This window comes from Panthera uncia, chromosome A2, assembly GCF_023721935.1.
Source record: "Panthera uncia isolate 11264 chromosome A2, Puncia_PCG_1.0, whole genome shotgun sequence".
NCBI lineage: Eukaryota > Metazoa > Chordata > Mammalia > Carnivora > Felidae > Panthera > Panthera uncia.
In genome coordinates this window covers 3,464,399-3,479,644 of record NC_064816.1, presented here as the reverse complement: position 1 = coordinate 3,479,644, position 15,246 = coordinate 3,464,399, and the positions used below count along the sequence as shown (strand labels likewise).

Below are 15,246 nucleotides of genomic sequence, written 5' to 3'. Positions count from 1 at the left end.
CACCCAGAGCAGAGCCCGGCCTCCCAGGGCAGAGGGGACGGCCTGGCTTCCGCAGCAGGCCGGAGTCCCCAGCCGTGGGATCAAGGCCCCAGGAAGGGCTGGCCGGGAGCTACCGTGGTTCCTCTGGGATGCACCGAGGGGGCTGGTTCAGGCGAGCAGGGCCGTGGTGGGAGCACCGGGCAGGTGGGAGCCCCAGGGACCTCCGCGGACACCCTCCTACCTGCACCTCGCCGGCTCTGCTATCCTCCTCGGGACCCGTCAGCTCCATGGGGGCCGCCTGTTCCTTCCAGGTGGGGCCCCTCTGGGCAAAGTGCTCAAAGGCCTGCTGGCAGGACACGCGGCCCTTGTCACACAGCGTGCTGGGCCGCGGCATCACATACAGCATGGGGATGATGGGGCGTGGCTTCACCTCTGGCTCCTCGCCAGGTGCCTCGGGGGGCACGACGTTGAGAGGCGGTGGGGGGGGGTTCTCCTCGGCTGGCGCGGGGCCCGGGGCCAGCGCTGGGGACTCCAGCAGGGGTGGCAGCCTGGGTGCCTCCTCGGCGGGGAACTGGGCGGGTGGGGGCGGCGGCAGCTGGGGCAAGAGGGCGTGGTGGGGGTGCAGGGGACCATAGCTCTTTTTCTTCCTGTCGCTCTTGGCCTTGGCTGGCCGCAGCTTGCCCCTTCCGTCTTCTGTGGGGAAAGAGGAAAAGACAGGTCGGTGCCAAGGCCAGCAGCCACACACCCTCCTGCGAGCCCCCCAGAGAAGAGCCACATTGTGGTTCGGACTCCTGCAAAGCGGGGTGGGGGTGGGGGACTGCTCCAAATGTCATCAAGGAGCGGGACGGACGCAAGGCAGTACCCAGGTTTTGTAGATTTCTACACGTAAAGCATACGTCCTGTGGAATCTGTTTTAAAGCGAAACCTCAAACCCCAAACCGTGAAAAGTGGTCGCTTGAGCAGAACTGGAGAGCCTGCTGGGCCTGGAGGGCCACCCCTGAGGGCCGGTGCTGGGGGATCTCCGGCAGGTGGCAGGGCGGGAGGCAGGCCAGGGGTGTCTTCAGTGGTGTTTTAACTGGGGGCCGGCACATCAGAGAAAACTGAATGGATGAGCGAATGTCTGGTGGAATCACGGTCCCCAAAGATGCCCGCGTCCTGCGAATGTGGAGCCTGACGTGGCGGGAGACTGCGGAGGGGTTAACGATCGTAGGACAGGAGAAGGTCTGGATGGGCCCAGCGTACTAACAGGGATCCTTAGAAGCCCAGGATCTTTCCCAGCTGTGGCCGGAGGCAGAGGGACCCACGGAAGAAGGGTCAAAGACACCCTGGCCCGCTGGCTTTGATGATGGAGGAGGGGCCCCAAGCCAAGGATGCGGTGCCTCCAGAAACGGGGAGAGGCAGGGAACAAACACACTCTCCCCCGGAGACCCGGGCAGGGGCCAGCTCTGCCTCGTTTCAGCCCCGTGCGACCCGGGCCAGCTGCTGCCCTCCTGGTGCCAGAACGTACGTGTGAGTCTGAGGTCACAGTCGTGGAAGCCACAGGGAACTCTGTAGGTCGTGACCCCCGTGAGGCCCGCCGTGCTCAGGACGAGGCATCGGGGACCCCTGCCCTCAAGGACTTAACCAGCCTGGTGGCCCACTGGAGCACGGAGCCCACAGCACACTGAGCCCTGGAACCCCCGGGCCTTGCCTGCCCCAATGGAGAATGGGCACACTCACTCAGGCCCTCGTCTGCATGTCCCAGGTCCCCAGGGGCAAGACGTCACATGAGCAGTGACGGCAGAGGCTGCCTGGCCTGCCTAGGCCCGAGGGCCTCCTGGGGAACCCGGGAGGAGCTGGTCGCCCTGCTGAGGGTACCTACGGTCTGGGTCTCCCTGAACCGGCCCCGGGGAAAATAAGGATACGCCGGGGGCCAGGGCTCCCTCCCTCTCCAAGAAAGCAGCCACCAAGGTGAAGCACCTGCGTTCTGGTTTGCAACAGGGCCCTGTTTCACCTCTTGCCGCAGAAACCCATCCACGTGACCTTGAAAGAGGTGAGGCTCCCAAGGGGAGGGTATTTCACGTCACCCTTGACCTGTGCCGACCCAGGAAGCCGGCAAGCATGGGCGTCCCATCCTGCAGACAGCCAGCCCCAACTGCTGGGACAGAGCCAAACTGCCGACTCGCCCCCCCACCAACACCCCACGGCCTCTGGGAGCAGTGGAGGCTCCAGGCCAGGCCCCCTCCCCTCTCCTCCCCTCTGCTCCCCATCTGCAGGCCACAGTCCTGCCCTGGATGCAGGGATGGCCCGAGGCCTGAGCACTCCGAGGGCCTCCGTGAGACTCCTCCCCCTCCCTGTGCCACCGCCCCCCCTGCAGGAGCCCCGTCTGCTCCCGAGGCCCCCCTCCTGCCTGCGCCTCATGAATAGTTATCTGGCTGAGGAAAGCACATAATAGACGTTCTCTGCTCTGCAGACAAAACCATTTCTCCCCTACAGACGCGGGGCTTGGATGGCTATGAAAGGTCGCCCGTGGAGGTGGGAGAGAAGCGTCTGGGGTGGAGGCTGGGGGGGGGGGGGGGGGAAACGTGGAGGTGCAGGGAGAGGAGGTGGAGAGACAGTGTGGGAGGGAAGAGGCTCAAGGTGGGGAAGAGACGTCGGGGGGCGGGGGAGAGGCGTGGGGGGCAAGCCACGTGGCTGGGGGGGGGGGGGGGGCCCGAGCAGGGAGAGACGTGGGGAAGCCGTGGCAGGGGTGGGGAGATGCAGAGGAGGGGACGTGCCGGGGGCAGGGACACACTTGGCGGGAGAGACGTGGGGGGGGGGGGGCGACCCAGGGCCCCAGGGGCGAGCGGCGAGGCAGGTCGGGGCTGCACCGGCCCTGCTGCTTCTGCTGATCTACAGAAAGGGCGACGAGGCTGTCCTCCTTGTGGAAGACGCGCTTTCTGATAAACGGCTCTGTTCTCTAAGGAAGCGCGACACTCCCACCCTGACGGTGCAAACCTACCGAACGGAAACCCAGCCGAGCTCTCCCCAGCCGGAGGACAGTGGGACCCACTTGCTGTCTCTTTACTATCAAGCAAGAGGCCCTTACTGTCCAAGAAGAACACGCCGGGCCTCTTCCCATCTTGCAGGCTCTAGGAAACTGAGGGGGGACACACCCAGGGGACTGTTAGGGGACGAGCCAGTGGCCAGGAAGGACACGTGGGTGCTCAGGGCTCTGTCCTTGCCGGGGGGACCCTGTCAAGCCCCTCACCTGCCTGGGCCTGAGGGAACCCTGACACGGAGCAGGGGACAGTCACAGGGGCGGGGCTGAGGGTCCTGGCCAGGGATCTCCCCCGCATGTGAGCCCGTCCCCTCCCTCGAGAATGGCAGGGACCGCCCCCCACCACCACCCCAAGCTGAGGACGTCCCAGCACCTCACGTGCCACGGTAAGTCACAGCCAAGAACCCCCCACCTTCACATCTGAAAGGCCTGCCTGGTTGGGGAGCTCACGGCTGGGGCACCGAAGTTCCCCAAGCGGAGTGCGCCAGAGTTCCCGGCGGGTCTGGGCCCCTAAGCTCAGCAGCGCTGCCCGCTGCCCGAGCCCCTGGGCTGTGAAGCCCTGAGAGGCCAGGCCCCGGGGTCTAGAGCCAGCCTGGCCCTCAGGGTGGGGTCCCTCGGGGCACGCTGTACCCGGGAGGAGGGACAGTTCGATGGTGGGACGGGCGCCGCCCCCGCTGTGAGAAGGCACAGCGGCCATACTAACTAGCCACAGGCGGGGCGAGCTCCCCTGAGATGACCATGACCCTCCAGGAGGAGGGAGCCCCTGATGGCCCAGCCAACCGGGGCGGACACGGGCTGCCTTCCTACCTCGCTCGCGCTCGGGACCCCGGGGTCCAGGCCCCACAGGGCGAGGCTCTTCCTGCACCGCCTGTCCCGGCCCCTCCCAGCCCTGAGGAGGCTTCCTCCCGGGGACACTGAATCCCGCCCGTCCTGCGTGCGCGCAGGGCCCCCCTCCTCTCCTGCCCTCCGCCTCCCCCAGGACGCGGTGTGTGAGTGACAGCGTTCACTGTTCTCCCTCCGCAAACCCAAAGCAAAATCCCCACTGCTGGCGAACAGCACGATCCCCAGCACTTACAGCTCGTGGGGACATTAAGCTTGGATATTAAAGGAAGTCTGGAAAGCACTTTAAGATCTTCCACTCGTTCCGACGACGTGCGTTTGCCATCACCCCCGACTGCGAGCACTTGTTTATTCAACGCGTTCAGAGTTTTCTGCTCCAAGGGCTCGGGGGACGCCTCACAGGACGCCTCTGACTGAGGCACAGGGCTCTCGGCCGTGGCGGCCACGTCCAGCACCCCAGAGGGGCGGCTTCCTCTCCAAAGCGGCCACCCCCTACCAGATCCTCCCTCTCCCCGGCCCTGGCAGGGAGCACGGATGGTGCATCTGGAGGTGGGGGGGGGGGGGAGGTGAGCAAACACCACCCCCCTTCCTGGGGTCCGTGCATCCCGGGAAGCTGATGGGGTCCCAGGGAAGGAGTGGGGAAGAGGCAGCAGACGCTGGAAGGAGGCTGCACGGCCCTTCGACGTGGCCCACGGTTGGGCTGGGGATTCCACGAGTTACCCCCAGAGGACCCCAGAGCCCCTGCTTTAGGCAGCAGCCGTCTCAGAACAGGAAAGCCAGGGAAGAGCCGGAGACTCACGGGGAAAGCGGACTTGATGGGGCATCTCTTGGCATCTCAAGACCGAGGGAGGCCAAGGCCCCAGGTGTCACCGGGATGGGACTGGGCAGGAGCGGCCCAGAGCCAGTGAGACCCCAGGCGGTGGGATTGGGTGGGATACAGTTGTCTTCACGTGATCCCCAGGTTAGGACAAAGATCTGTCTGAAATTAACTAAATGAAGAAGACAGTCCTTATTCCCTTGCTAAGCATTTGGGTAAACCGTCTCAAGTCGCAGGTGCGTGAGTACATCTGTCCCCCTCCCCCAAAGCCCCCCATCCAGCCTCAGGCCAACGGCCCCTCGCGTCTGCTCCGGAGGGAGGAGACAGACCAGCGGACGCGGAGGCAGCTTTGACTCTTCCCAGGAGGCCCCACTGGAACCCTGGTCTCTCCTGACCCTCTGAACTGCTCGGCCAAGGAGCCCTCCATCCAGCCCCAGCTGGACCCGGGAAAGCCATCTCCACTCAGGCAAAAAGCCACTTCAAGCTAAAACCCAGTTCCTTACCACCAAACCCCACAGGCAGCTCGTCCCCACGCACTGGCATCTGGCAGGGTGTCTCTCGTTCAACCCCCGAGGGCCCTGCCGGTGAGTGAGGACCCAGGCACACCAAGGGGGCATCTCGGGCCCGAGTCACGGGGGACAGCTGGCGGCAGAACAAGGGCGGGCCCGGGGCCCCGAATCCCCACCTCTGTCTCCTCCCACCCGCGTGCTCTGCCCAGAACCCACCCCGCCCCAGGGCGCAATCCTGGGAGGACGCCCACACCGCCTGCCCAGGCCCGGACTGCAGAGCGCGGCCCACCCAGCTGGGGACAGACCACTGACTGCTCTGGCCCTTGCCAGCCCCGCCAGGGACACCCCACCCAGTCTCCCAACTCCTCGGGCGGAACCCCAAACCGGCCGTATTCCTGGCTCCCCTCTCACTCTCCCTGCAGACCCACGGCCTCCAGGGTCAGATGCGAACCCCAGAGCCCACGTCTGAGAAATCTTCATCTGCCCAACAAGGCTCAGCCTCCGGCCACTGGCCACCTCTCACGGGACGGGTACTCAGTCACGAGCGTTTGTTCTGTCGCCGCGCACGCGTGACGGGGGTGCAGGGCCTAGAGGACCCCCTGCTGGTGATACCCATGTACCCCGGGGGGCCCACCGGCAGGGAGCCCCTTGGGGCAGCCAGGTGCTCTGTTTCCCCGCTGGTTTCAGCCTTGCTTTCTTAAACCGGCTCCCGCGTTCCCGCTGTGAGGTCCTAGCCCTGGCTGGCCCCGGAACGTCAGAACACGGCCGTGCTTGGAACGGTCGCTGCAGACGGCGCGAGACAGGTACGTCAGGGCGGGCCCTGATCCCACACCACCAGTCTCCTCCCAGAGGGGGAGGTGTGGACAGAGACGCGCCCACACAGACCCAGACGGGGAGAAGGGCAGGAGGACCAGAAGGCGGCGGCCACCGGCCACGGGGCGGGGCCCGGAACAGACTCTCCCTCACAGCCTCAGAAGGAGCCGGCTCTGCCCACACCCCGAACTCGGACTTCTGGCTTGCGGGGTGCTTCGTTCCAGCAGCGTCGGCGGGCTCACGTTCTCCGTGGACAACGCGCCATCCGGCTTGGCGTGTTCTCCGAACTTGAATTAAACGGGACGCAGTGTGTGACACCCGAGCGACGTCTGAGAGTTGCTCCTGGGGCCGGGAGTGGTGGCCTTCCCTTCTGCCACCTGCACGGCCGAGGGGGGTGTCCTCGCTCCCGTCCCATCCGATCGGGCAGCCTGACCTCTGCCGGCCCCTCTCCCTCCGTCTGTACTTGGGGGGCACCCGGAAACCCTGCGGGGACCCTGAAGGGGCCGCGAGAGCCTGCGTGGCGTTTGGAGGAAACCGTGTCGTCGCATCGGGGAGCTCCCGGGACGCACGTCGCTGCGGTCACGTGGAGGTTCTTCTGGTTTTTTAAACAGTCTCTGACTTTTCGGAAAAGGCCTCGTATTTGCCGCCAGGTTTCCTCCAAGGAGCCAACGCGAGGCGGCTGCTGTCATCCCGAGCAGCGTCTTCTCGAGAATCACCTCTCTCCCGCTCGCCCAAAGCCTGGCCAGCCCTACGGCTCAGCCGCCGACCCGCTTCCGTGCAGGCGACCGTGCCCACACCGGCAGCGGCGAAGTCGTCCTCCTCTCTAGTCGGGACGCCTGTCCTCGCCCCGCCCCGCCCTTCTGGGCCGTCTAGACCCCCCGCCCTTGACTGTGAACCTCGAAAGCTGTGCCAGGCTGTCTGAGATGCTCCTGCAGGGCCTCACCGGACAAACTCCGGTCACACAGGTGCTCTCCAACCGGAGCCCTGACCACCAGCCTGTGTGCACGCGGGGGGCGCGGGGCTGCCGTGGCCTGTCTGCCGAGCAGCCCCTCGTCCAGGCCCCAGGCTGCGCCCCGGGGCAGCCCCCTTGGATGTCACGTCATCTCTGACACGAGCCACGCGGCATCCCGGCGAGCGTACGAGACGGGCCGAACGGCCAGCCACCAGGAGGGACACCGCATGTCCGAGGTGTGCCCCCCACCCAACCCAGGGGGGTCCGCCATCCAGCCCGGCCCGGCCCTTCCTTCGTACCCGGGGAGCACCTGCGACGGGCGCACAGGTGGGCAGCGAAAGCCGTCAGCGGGCGAACGAAAACGGCCACAAAGCAGCAGCACTGACGACAGCGGGGTGGGGGACCTTTAAAGCGCTCACATGTCACCACTCCACGCCAAAAGGGCCTCGGACGGTGTACGGGGCACGTTTCCAGGACCCCTCCCCAGCACAGCCCCGGGTGCACCCTCACGTCGGAAGCCAGCTGGCCGGGCGAGGGTCCGAACCTGCTGCACACAGGCACGCGTGTCTGGCCGCAAACGGCAAGCTGCCCTCTGACTTGAGGGACAGAGAACACGTCCGTTATGGGCCGAGTGCCCGTGTCTCCCCGGCTGGTGCCCAGGGATGGCATCCGGAGGTGCTGGGGTGATGAGGCCGGGCCCTTGCAAATCGAACTGAGGCTGGAGAGCCCCCCTGAGTGTACGTTTCTGTGAGACCCCCCCCCCCCCCCCCCCCCCCCCCCCCCCCACTGCCAGCTGGGCAACTGAACCGGACCCTCAAGAGCAGGGACTCTGCAGGCACAGCAGATGCTGGCTTCTCCACCAGCCGAGGCTCAGGAAGGAAACCCTCGGCCACAACTGACCTTCTGCGGCCTCGGCCTCCCGGCCCTGCGGTGGCGTCGGCTGGGGCTCCTCCTCTTCCTCCTCGGGGTCGGCCTCCTGTGAGGTCTCCTCCTTCAAGCCGCCAGCCTCCTCCAGGAGGGCGGCCCCGGCGGCCCCCTCCCCTGGGGACTTGGGGTCTTCCGGCTTGGGCTTCTTGGGCTGGCTCCGTTTCCGGTGGGACCTGGGGAGGGACAGTCATCAGCCAGGAGGCCAAGTGACAGGGAGGAGCCCCGTCTGAGCCGCCCCACCACCCAGCCGACAGAACGGAGCCCCGGACGGCATCCCAGGGGCCGTCACGGGGCCAGCAGAGCTGGCTCAGGGGGCAGGTGGGGGGCCAGGCCGGGGGGGCCGTGTGGGGCAGAGCGGGTGCTGATGACCGGGAAGGGGGGGGGGGGGGGGGGCCGGGGCAGGGGAGGTGGAGGGGGACAGGCCTGGGGACCACGTGGGGCGGAGCGGGTGCTGATGACCGGGAGGGGGGATGGCGGGGGCTGGGGCAGAGCCGCTGTGGGGGGGGCGGAGGCAGGGTGGCGGGTGGAGATGCCTGCACACAGGGACAGGTGCACTTACGGCGGCCCCGGCCTCCTGGTCTGCTCTTTCTTCCTTTCTAGACTGGCCTTTCTGTCCTCCTCAGTCTTTCTCCAGTGTCTGTTTTCTTTCAGACTAATTTGTCTAGAACGTAAACGTCAGGGGTGCCTCATCTAAGGGCCTGGCCTCGGGCACCTGGCCGTCCCCGTCCCATGCTCTGTGCCCCTCACTCGAAGGAGCTGCAGAGGCCCCTGCTCGCCTGTCCCCAGCTGGCCTCCGGGGCAGGGCCCAGCCTCGCTCGGGGACGCAGCTCTCTGGGGGCGGCCCTCGGCCCCGAGTGAGAAGTCGCCTGAGGCTTAGCTCTGGCTTCTCAGTGCGAACCAGACAGAATCGGTTATAAAGGAAAAAAAGACGGTGACCAGGGTGGGTGGGCCACCACGTCAGAGGCCAGGGCCTCCCTGTCCAGCTCTGGGGACTTTGCAAGGAGGGGAGAGAAGTGGCTTTTAGGCTGACACCAAGGCGTGTGACGGGCCCAGGAGCAGAGGCAGAGGCTGGGGCGTGGAGAAGCCCGCACCGGGCGGGTCACCGGCGTCCTGCAGGGGTTGAGGGGACAGCCCTACGGGGTCTCAGACTCAAGGCCTCATCGCCTCCGAGCCTTTCTTCCCCCTCACTGTCAGCAATGCCGACGGGAGAGTATGGCTGCGGCTTCCCGTCCCCCAGGGGCTCTCGGTCTGGCCCCAGTGAGGTCGGTTTGGACACGGGGTCCTATGGCGGGGGGGGGGGGGGGTCCCTGTAGCGGTCACACCTCCAAGGATCAAGAGGTCACCCAGCAAAGCAGGGCTACCTGACTGGGGCCGGGAGGGGGCCCGGGGAAGCCTTGAGGGCTCCCGATGCCAGGACCCCCACCTCCCACCCAGGGGGTGCCCACCACCGCCCCGCTGTCCCAGGACACGGGCTCCTGACAGCTGCCTCGCCACCTCGCCCCGCGCCTGCGGCCGGGGGGGGGGGGGGTGGGGTGGGGCCTCTCCTGACTGTCCCCTAATGCTGACTGCCCTGGTCCTTCCCACTGCTCGGCTGCCTCGCTCGAGAGCCCCAGGCGATGCCAGGCTGACAGGCCCCGGGTGATGTTCGCACATGAGCCACTCCGATGACCAAAGGCGGGGAGCAGGGAGCATTCCGGGGGAGGGGGCGTCATGGGCGGAGGCATGGCATCACACACATCATGGCGTGCACGGGGCGCTGCGGGGGGTGCGGGGTGGGGTGGGCGGGAGGACACGCGGGCAAGGAGCCAGGCAGGAGGGGGCGCGGGAGCCAGGGGGCCGGGGGGGGGGGGAGGAGAACGCACTCTACCGCCACAGAGCCCCTGGGGCCTCCGGGCGGAGCGACTCTGGGAGAGACGGGCCCAAGCCCCAGGACAGCAGCACGGCCCAGCTGGTTCTTGTCACCAGCTGCCTCCGGAGGAGGGGCTTCTCTCCAGGCCTGAGGACACTGCAGGGCAGGGGGCCCACAGGCGAACCCCCACGCTGGCCCCAGGCAGCAGCCAGCGGGAGGGTGTCCTCCCACTGTCAACTCACCTGGCCTCGGTTTCCTGCAGCTGCCCGGCTCCTCGGCTCCCCTCCTACCCACCCCCCACCCGACCCCGGAACCAGAGGCCACTCCCGATGCCGCCGGCCACTCCCAGGGCGGACCGGGGGGTGGTCCTGTCTGTGCCAGGGAGCCTAGACCTTCCTGGGCCCCCAGAGCATCCTGGACTCAGAGCCCCGGGCGCCCCCAGCCCCCAAGCACCACTGGGCCTTTGCTAGTGTGGAGACCCCCAGGACGGGTGGCACCAGGCAGACGGGCAGAGGCAGAAGGCCACCCTCTGCGGCGGACTAGGAAAAGCGAGCTGAAGGTCGGCGTGCAAAGACAGCCCTGCTTTGTGAAAACGTCAGCTGGGAGAACTGGTGGCAGCCGGGCGGAGCCAGCGGGCACCGAGTCACGCAGTGCGGCCGTCGCAGCGCCCCCCGGGCCAGATCCCCAGATGGGCCGCCTTCCCTGCTTCGAGCGGTTTCTCCCCTACCGCTGCCTGCACGGCCACGCTGCCTGCCAGCAGTCACGCGGGGTGTGGCCATCCTGCCGCCACGTGCCACGCGGTGGAAAGCCTCCCTTCCGTCTTTCTGACTCTGTAGACGGCGTCCATCCACGAGCGACGCAGCTGCCTGCGTCGTATTCTTTGCTCGCCCCTCCTAGAGTCGGTCATCGGCCCGTCCCAGATGCTTGGCTTTCCAGGCGACCCCCAAGCTCCTGGTGTGGCCTCTGACGCAGGGTGTCCCACACTCCTCGGTGACACCTGGGGGCCTGTCCCCTTGAGACTGCCTTGGACTTGCCTGGGTGGGATCCAGGTCCCTCGATCTGACGACCTTCTTGGTTGATGCCCTTGTTTAGTTGGAGTATATCCTCCAGGAGCTTCCTCAGTAAGAAAGGAAATTGAGGCTTTAGAGATCTAGAAAGATCTTTATCCCCTTGCATATTGAGTTGGTAATTTTGCTAGGTTTTGTTTTGTTTTTTCGAGAGAAAGCGCGAGTAGGGGAGGGGCAGAGAGAGAATCCCAAGCAGGCTCCTCACTGGCAGAGCAGCGCCCGACGTGGGGCTTGACATCACGAACCGCGACATCATGACCTGAGCCGATATCAAGAGTTAGACACTCAACCGACTGAGCCACCCGGGCGCCCCGGCTGGGTACGTACTTTCCGGTTGGAAATTGTTTCCCTTCTGATTTTTGAAGGCCTTGCTCCTTCGTGTGTTGGCTCGTAGCATCATGGGTGCAAAGTCCAATGTCTTTAGGGTCTCTTGTTCTTTACGTGGGCCTGGCTGTTCCTTCCAGAAGCTTCTGGGACCTTCTCTTTAACCCAGAGCTGTGAAGCTGCATAGTGACGTGTGCATAGTGTGGGTCATTCTTGTCCTCTGTGCCCGACTTGGAACTCTGCGAACGCAACGCTTGGGTGCCAGGCAATGTTCTTTTCTCTCTGCCCAAAGCTCCTGGCAGAGGCCGGAGCTGCTCAGGGAGCCTCTGCTGTCCGATGCCCCGTCCTCCGCTCGACCCCTCGGCTCTGGGAGACTCCTCAAGCCGACTCCCGGCTCGCCTCTCCGTCCGTCCGTCCGCCCGCCCGCCTGGAGCCAGGTCTTCCTGAGCTGCGGGCTCCTCCTTGCCTGCAGTGGCGCCCGGGAGGGTCAGGTGGCTGGCGGCTCACCGCTCTTGTCTCTCACTGGAGAGGCCGACTCGCACGCCACCTTCTGCCGAATCTCAACCCGAGCCCCGCGACGCCTCACACTCAGCCTCCAGCCCGCCGGGGTCCCCGGCATCTCTCCCCGGCCTTTCCAGAGAGCGCCACGAAGGCGGGCCCGCTTGCCCACCCTTTCCTTCCTGCCAAAGTCTGTGGGCACTGCTCAGCAGCTGCCCTCCCTCTGCCGTTCTCCGTCACTCCTCTGGGCTCCCGGCGGTGGCTTCAGGAGAGGGTGGAGGAGAACACGAATTTACCGGCCAGGCCTGACTGGGCGTCTGCCGTGGGTTCCTACGAACTGAATACTGGGACCAAGTCCAAATACCTACACTAATATTTTCAATACGGAAGCAGGTTCTTGGGATCGCTGACGGCAGGAGAGGCGGGGTGGGGGGCTCCTCTTGGACCCCCGCCCGTGCAGCAGGCCGGGGGAAGGGCTCCTGGTCTGGTCAACAGAGGGGCCCAGAGCACCCAAGGCGCCAGCTCTCACAGGACCGGCCGCCGACCAGGGTCTCTACCTCCACAGAGGACACTCAGGCCACGGCAAGGCCCCCGGGGCCAGCACGGCTGCTGCGTCTGGGCACAGGGGGCTGCGAGCTCTGTGCCCAAAGTCCTTCTCCCCACCGCCTGGCCCCAAGACACTCTCCCCCTTTCCCTCCAGCACTCCACGTCCCCAGAGACAGGCAGGCCTGCGGCACCTGTTTGGTGTGGAAGATTAACCCACAGGAGGGCGACGAGAGAGGCCCACATCACTCTCCCGGAGAGGCCAACACCTGGCTTCTGCCTGGAGACATCTGGGGTGCGGTGTGGGGGTGCTACCCGGAAGGCTGAAGCCCTAGGGGGCGGCGGCCCAGCTGAGCCCGTCTGAGCAAGGACCACGGACAAGCGGCAGGTGCCAGAGGAGGCGGAGAAGCCGCGTGGGCACTCGCGGGATGGAGGGGGCAGCGGGCAGGAGAGGGGCCCCCCCGCACCACACCCTTGGGCAGGGGCCCCAGATGGTGTCTGGGGGCACCTGTGGTTGTCACAACCGGGGGTGCTGCTGGGTCGGGGGTGCTCCTTAACCTCAGGATGTGTCCTCCCCCAGAGAGTGACCTGGCCCCCAGAGTCCCCAGTGTTAAGGGGAGGGGCTCTGGTGTGGGGACAGGGCTGGCATCGCCCCTGGCTTGGGCCGGAGGGTGTTCAGGGGGTGCCATCCCGGCCGGGGCTCAGGGGGGCCGGCACAGCGGGTCGGGGCAGGGCACCAGTGGCCGGGAGAGAGTCACACGGGACTCTAAGTGTCACTGAACTCGGGCCGAGCACAGCGGCATCCAGCTTGGCCTTGGGTCCCCAGTCAGCCTTTCTGGAGAACGGCCCCCTCAACCCGTGACTTTGAAGAAAGAGAAGGGAATCAGCTGTGTTTTCCATGTTTAAAGGCTTTAAAGACAACTATATCCTTGGGATCACGACTAATTTGTTACTCAGTCTCCCTGCAGGAGTAAAACAGCTCCCCCGGTCCGGTCGGCAGAGAGGAAGGGAGAGGCGCAAGGCAGGAACACTCCAGAAAGGAACAGTGTGTGCACACGACACGACACGGGGGCCGACAAGGGGGCCAGGAGGGTGAGGCGGCGGCCGAGGCAGCGGGGCTGCAGGGCGCTTCCTCTGGCACGGAAGGTTCTGGGCTGGCAGCCCGTGGTCCCTCTTCCCGGGCAGGCTCTTCCGACAGCCTCTGATGCCAGCCTCTGATGCCACTCCGTTCCTGGCCGCGCTGCCTCTTTGCCGGCAATCCGCTCTGTTGACCAATTAGCCGGAGCCACAGTCAATCAGCCATTATGCAAACGCACGTCTGGCCTGGGGGCGGCCTCAGCAAGAAGCTGCTCTTGGCAAAGAACCTCGGAGAGTGGGGAGAGCCTGACTCCGGCCAGAAATCAAAAGGACGGACAACAAAAGAAATCGGAAAAGGGAGTCTCACCTTCCCAAGGGCTGTCAGGAGCTGCCGGAACATTCTCAGAGAGAGGGACCCCGGGGTGGGGGAGACACGCAGGGAGGCTGAGTCTGCCCAAGATTCGCGGTTTCACAGACGGACACGTGGAAACAAGGACAGCCCGGTCGGGGGCAGGTTGTGGACCGGCACGGCCACCCGGCCAGGATGGTTTTCCCCAGAAATAGTTCCCAAGACGTCCCCACAGAGTGTGGAGTGCCAGCGACGGGGCTCCCCGAAGGAAGGATGTGGCCCAGCCTCCCAAGCGCTCAGCGGCCAGGCCCCGGGGAGACACAGTCCGCTGCCAGCCAGGTCAAGATCAAGCCAGAAGGGACCAAGTGGCTGCACTGGAAAAGCCTTGCTCGAGGCACAGATCCGCCAGCCCCCTAGTTTGGTGCCGCTGAGGGTGAAGGAAGTTCAGAGAACAGTGATATGATACTTTGTGGCAGGTGAAAATGATACGAAATTCCAACCTCAGCGTCCGTCCGTCGATAAAGCTTTCCCCGGACACACCAGGCTCGCTTGTGTATTTGTGTATCGAGTGTCTATCGTCTACAGCGGCTTTCGTGGAGTCGAGTGGCCCTGAGAGACCGGCTGGCCCTTCACCGCGAGGTCCCGGCTCACAGCCGGGGGCCCAGCAAGCATTTGCTGACTGGTCCGCAGGCACCAAGAAGGAATCCGGCGAAACGCTGTCTGTGAACGCTCAGACCTGGGGAGCCCGGGTGCTCCCACAGAAAGCAAACGGACCGACGTTCCGGGCCCTGCGGCTGGCGGTCTCTGGTTCCTGGCACCACGCTGATTTCCACCTCAGCCCAGACCTGCCCCCCGCGCCCCTACGGCCTCGGCGACACGCCAGGAGGGCGCTGTCGTCTTGTCCTGTCCTCCCCCACCCGATGCCGGGCAACGGGCCGGGCAGCGACTACCCTGTCCTGGAAGGGTCCACGCGGTAGAGGGGGGCCCCCTGAGCCCAAGAGGGGTGCAAAGAACTCTGCAGTCACGGCTGTAATCGCGAATCCAAACAGCACGTTTTGGCAAGGGCCAAATGAGCACCCACAGGCGCAAAAAGCCCGGCCGCCGCGAGCTGCCGAGAAGGGACCCGTGCAGCGCCCATGCGCAGAAATAGGGCTCTCGCGCCCAGGACTGTCAGGAGAGTGACAGACCGCACGCGTCCTCCCAGAGCGGAAACTGTGCGGCCCAAGGGCCAAAGGGCTGGCCTCCCGGGAGCTGGAGAACGAGGGGTTGGAGGGAACCCGAGACCCCGACCACACTGACGCCACCTGCCCCGAGGCCCATCGGCTGTGTTTGGGGAAGTGGAGGCCAGAGAAACACCTGGAGAAGAAACAGGAGGAGGAGGGCAAGAGGGGGGTTGGAAGGAAAAGGAAAGGAGGGGGGAGGTGGGGGAGAAAGGGGGAGATGGGGAAGAGGGGGAGAAGCCGGGGAGAGGAGGGAGGAGGGGAGGAGGAAGGGAGGAGGGGAGGGGAAAGGAGGGAGGAGGGAGGGAGGACGGGAGAGGGGAGGGAGGAGGGAGGGAGGACGGGAGAGGGGAGGGAGGAGAGGAGGAGGAGGGGGGAAGGGAAGAGGGGGAGGCGAGAAAGAGGGGAGGGGAGGAAGGGAGGAGGGGAGAAGGGAGGGAGGAGGGGAGAAGGGAGGGAGGAG

The 15,246-nt window shown here is 65.8% G+C and overlaps 1 protein-coding gene across 9 annotated transcripts in view; it reads right to left on the bottom strand.

Annotated features, from left to right (window-relative positions):
* Nucleotides 1–15,246, bottom strand: part of KDM4B (lysine demethylase 4B) — a 103,745-nt gene that overhangs the window by 14,438 nt on the left and 74,061 nt on the right. For 6 of the 9 annotated variants that reach the window (XM_049639655.1, XM_049639647.1, XM_049639653.1 and 3 more), the window contains 3 exons: nt 8,416–8,517; nt 7,830–8,029; nt 221–672 (listed from right to left, as the gene is read on the bottom strand). In XM_049639655.1, the coding sequence (XP_049495612.1) occupies nt 221–672; nt 7,830–8,029; nt 8,416–8,517 (754 nt within the window). The remainder of the gene's footprint in view (nt 1–220; nt 673–7,829; nt 8,030–8,415; nt 8,518–15,246) is intronic. The other 3 variants (XM_049639649.1, XM_049639650.1, XM_049639651.1) reach the window with 3 other exon arrangements.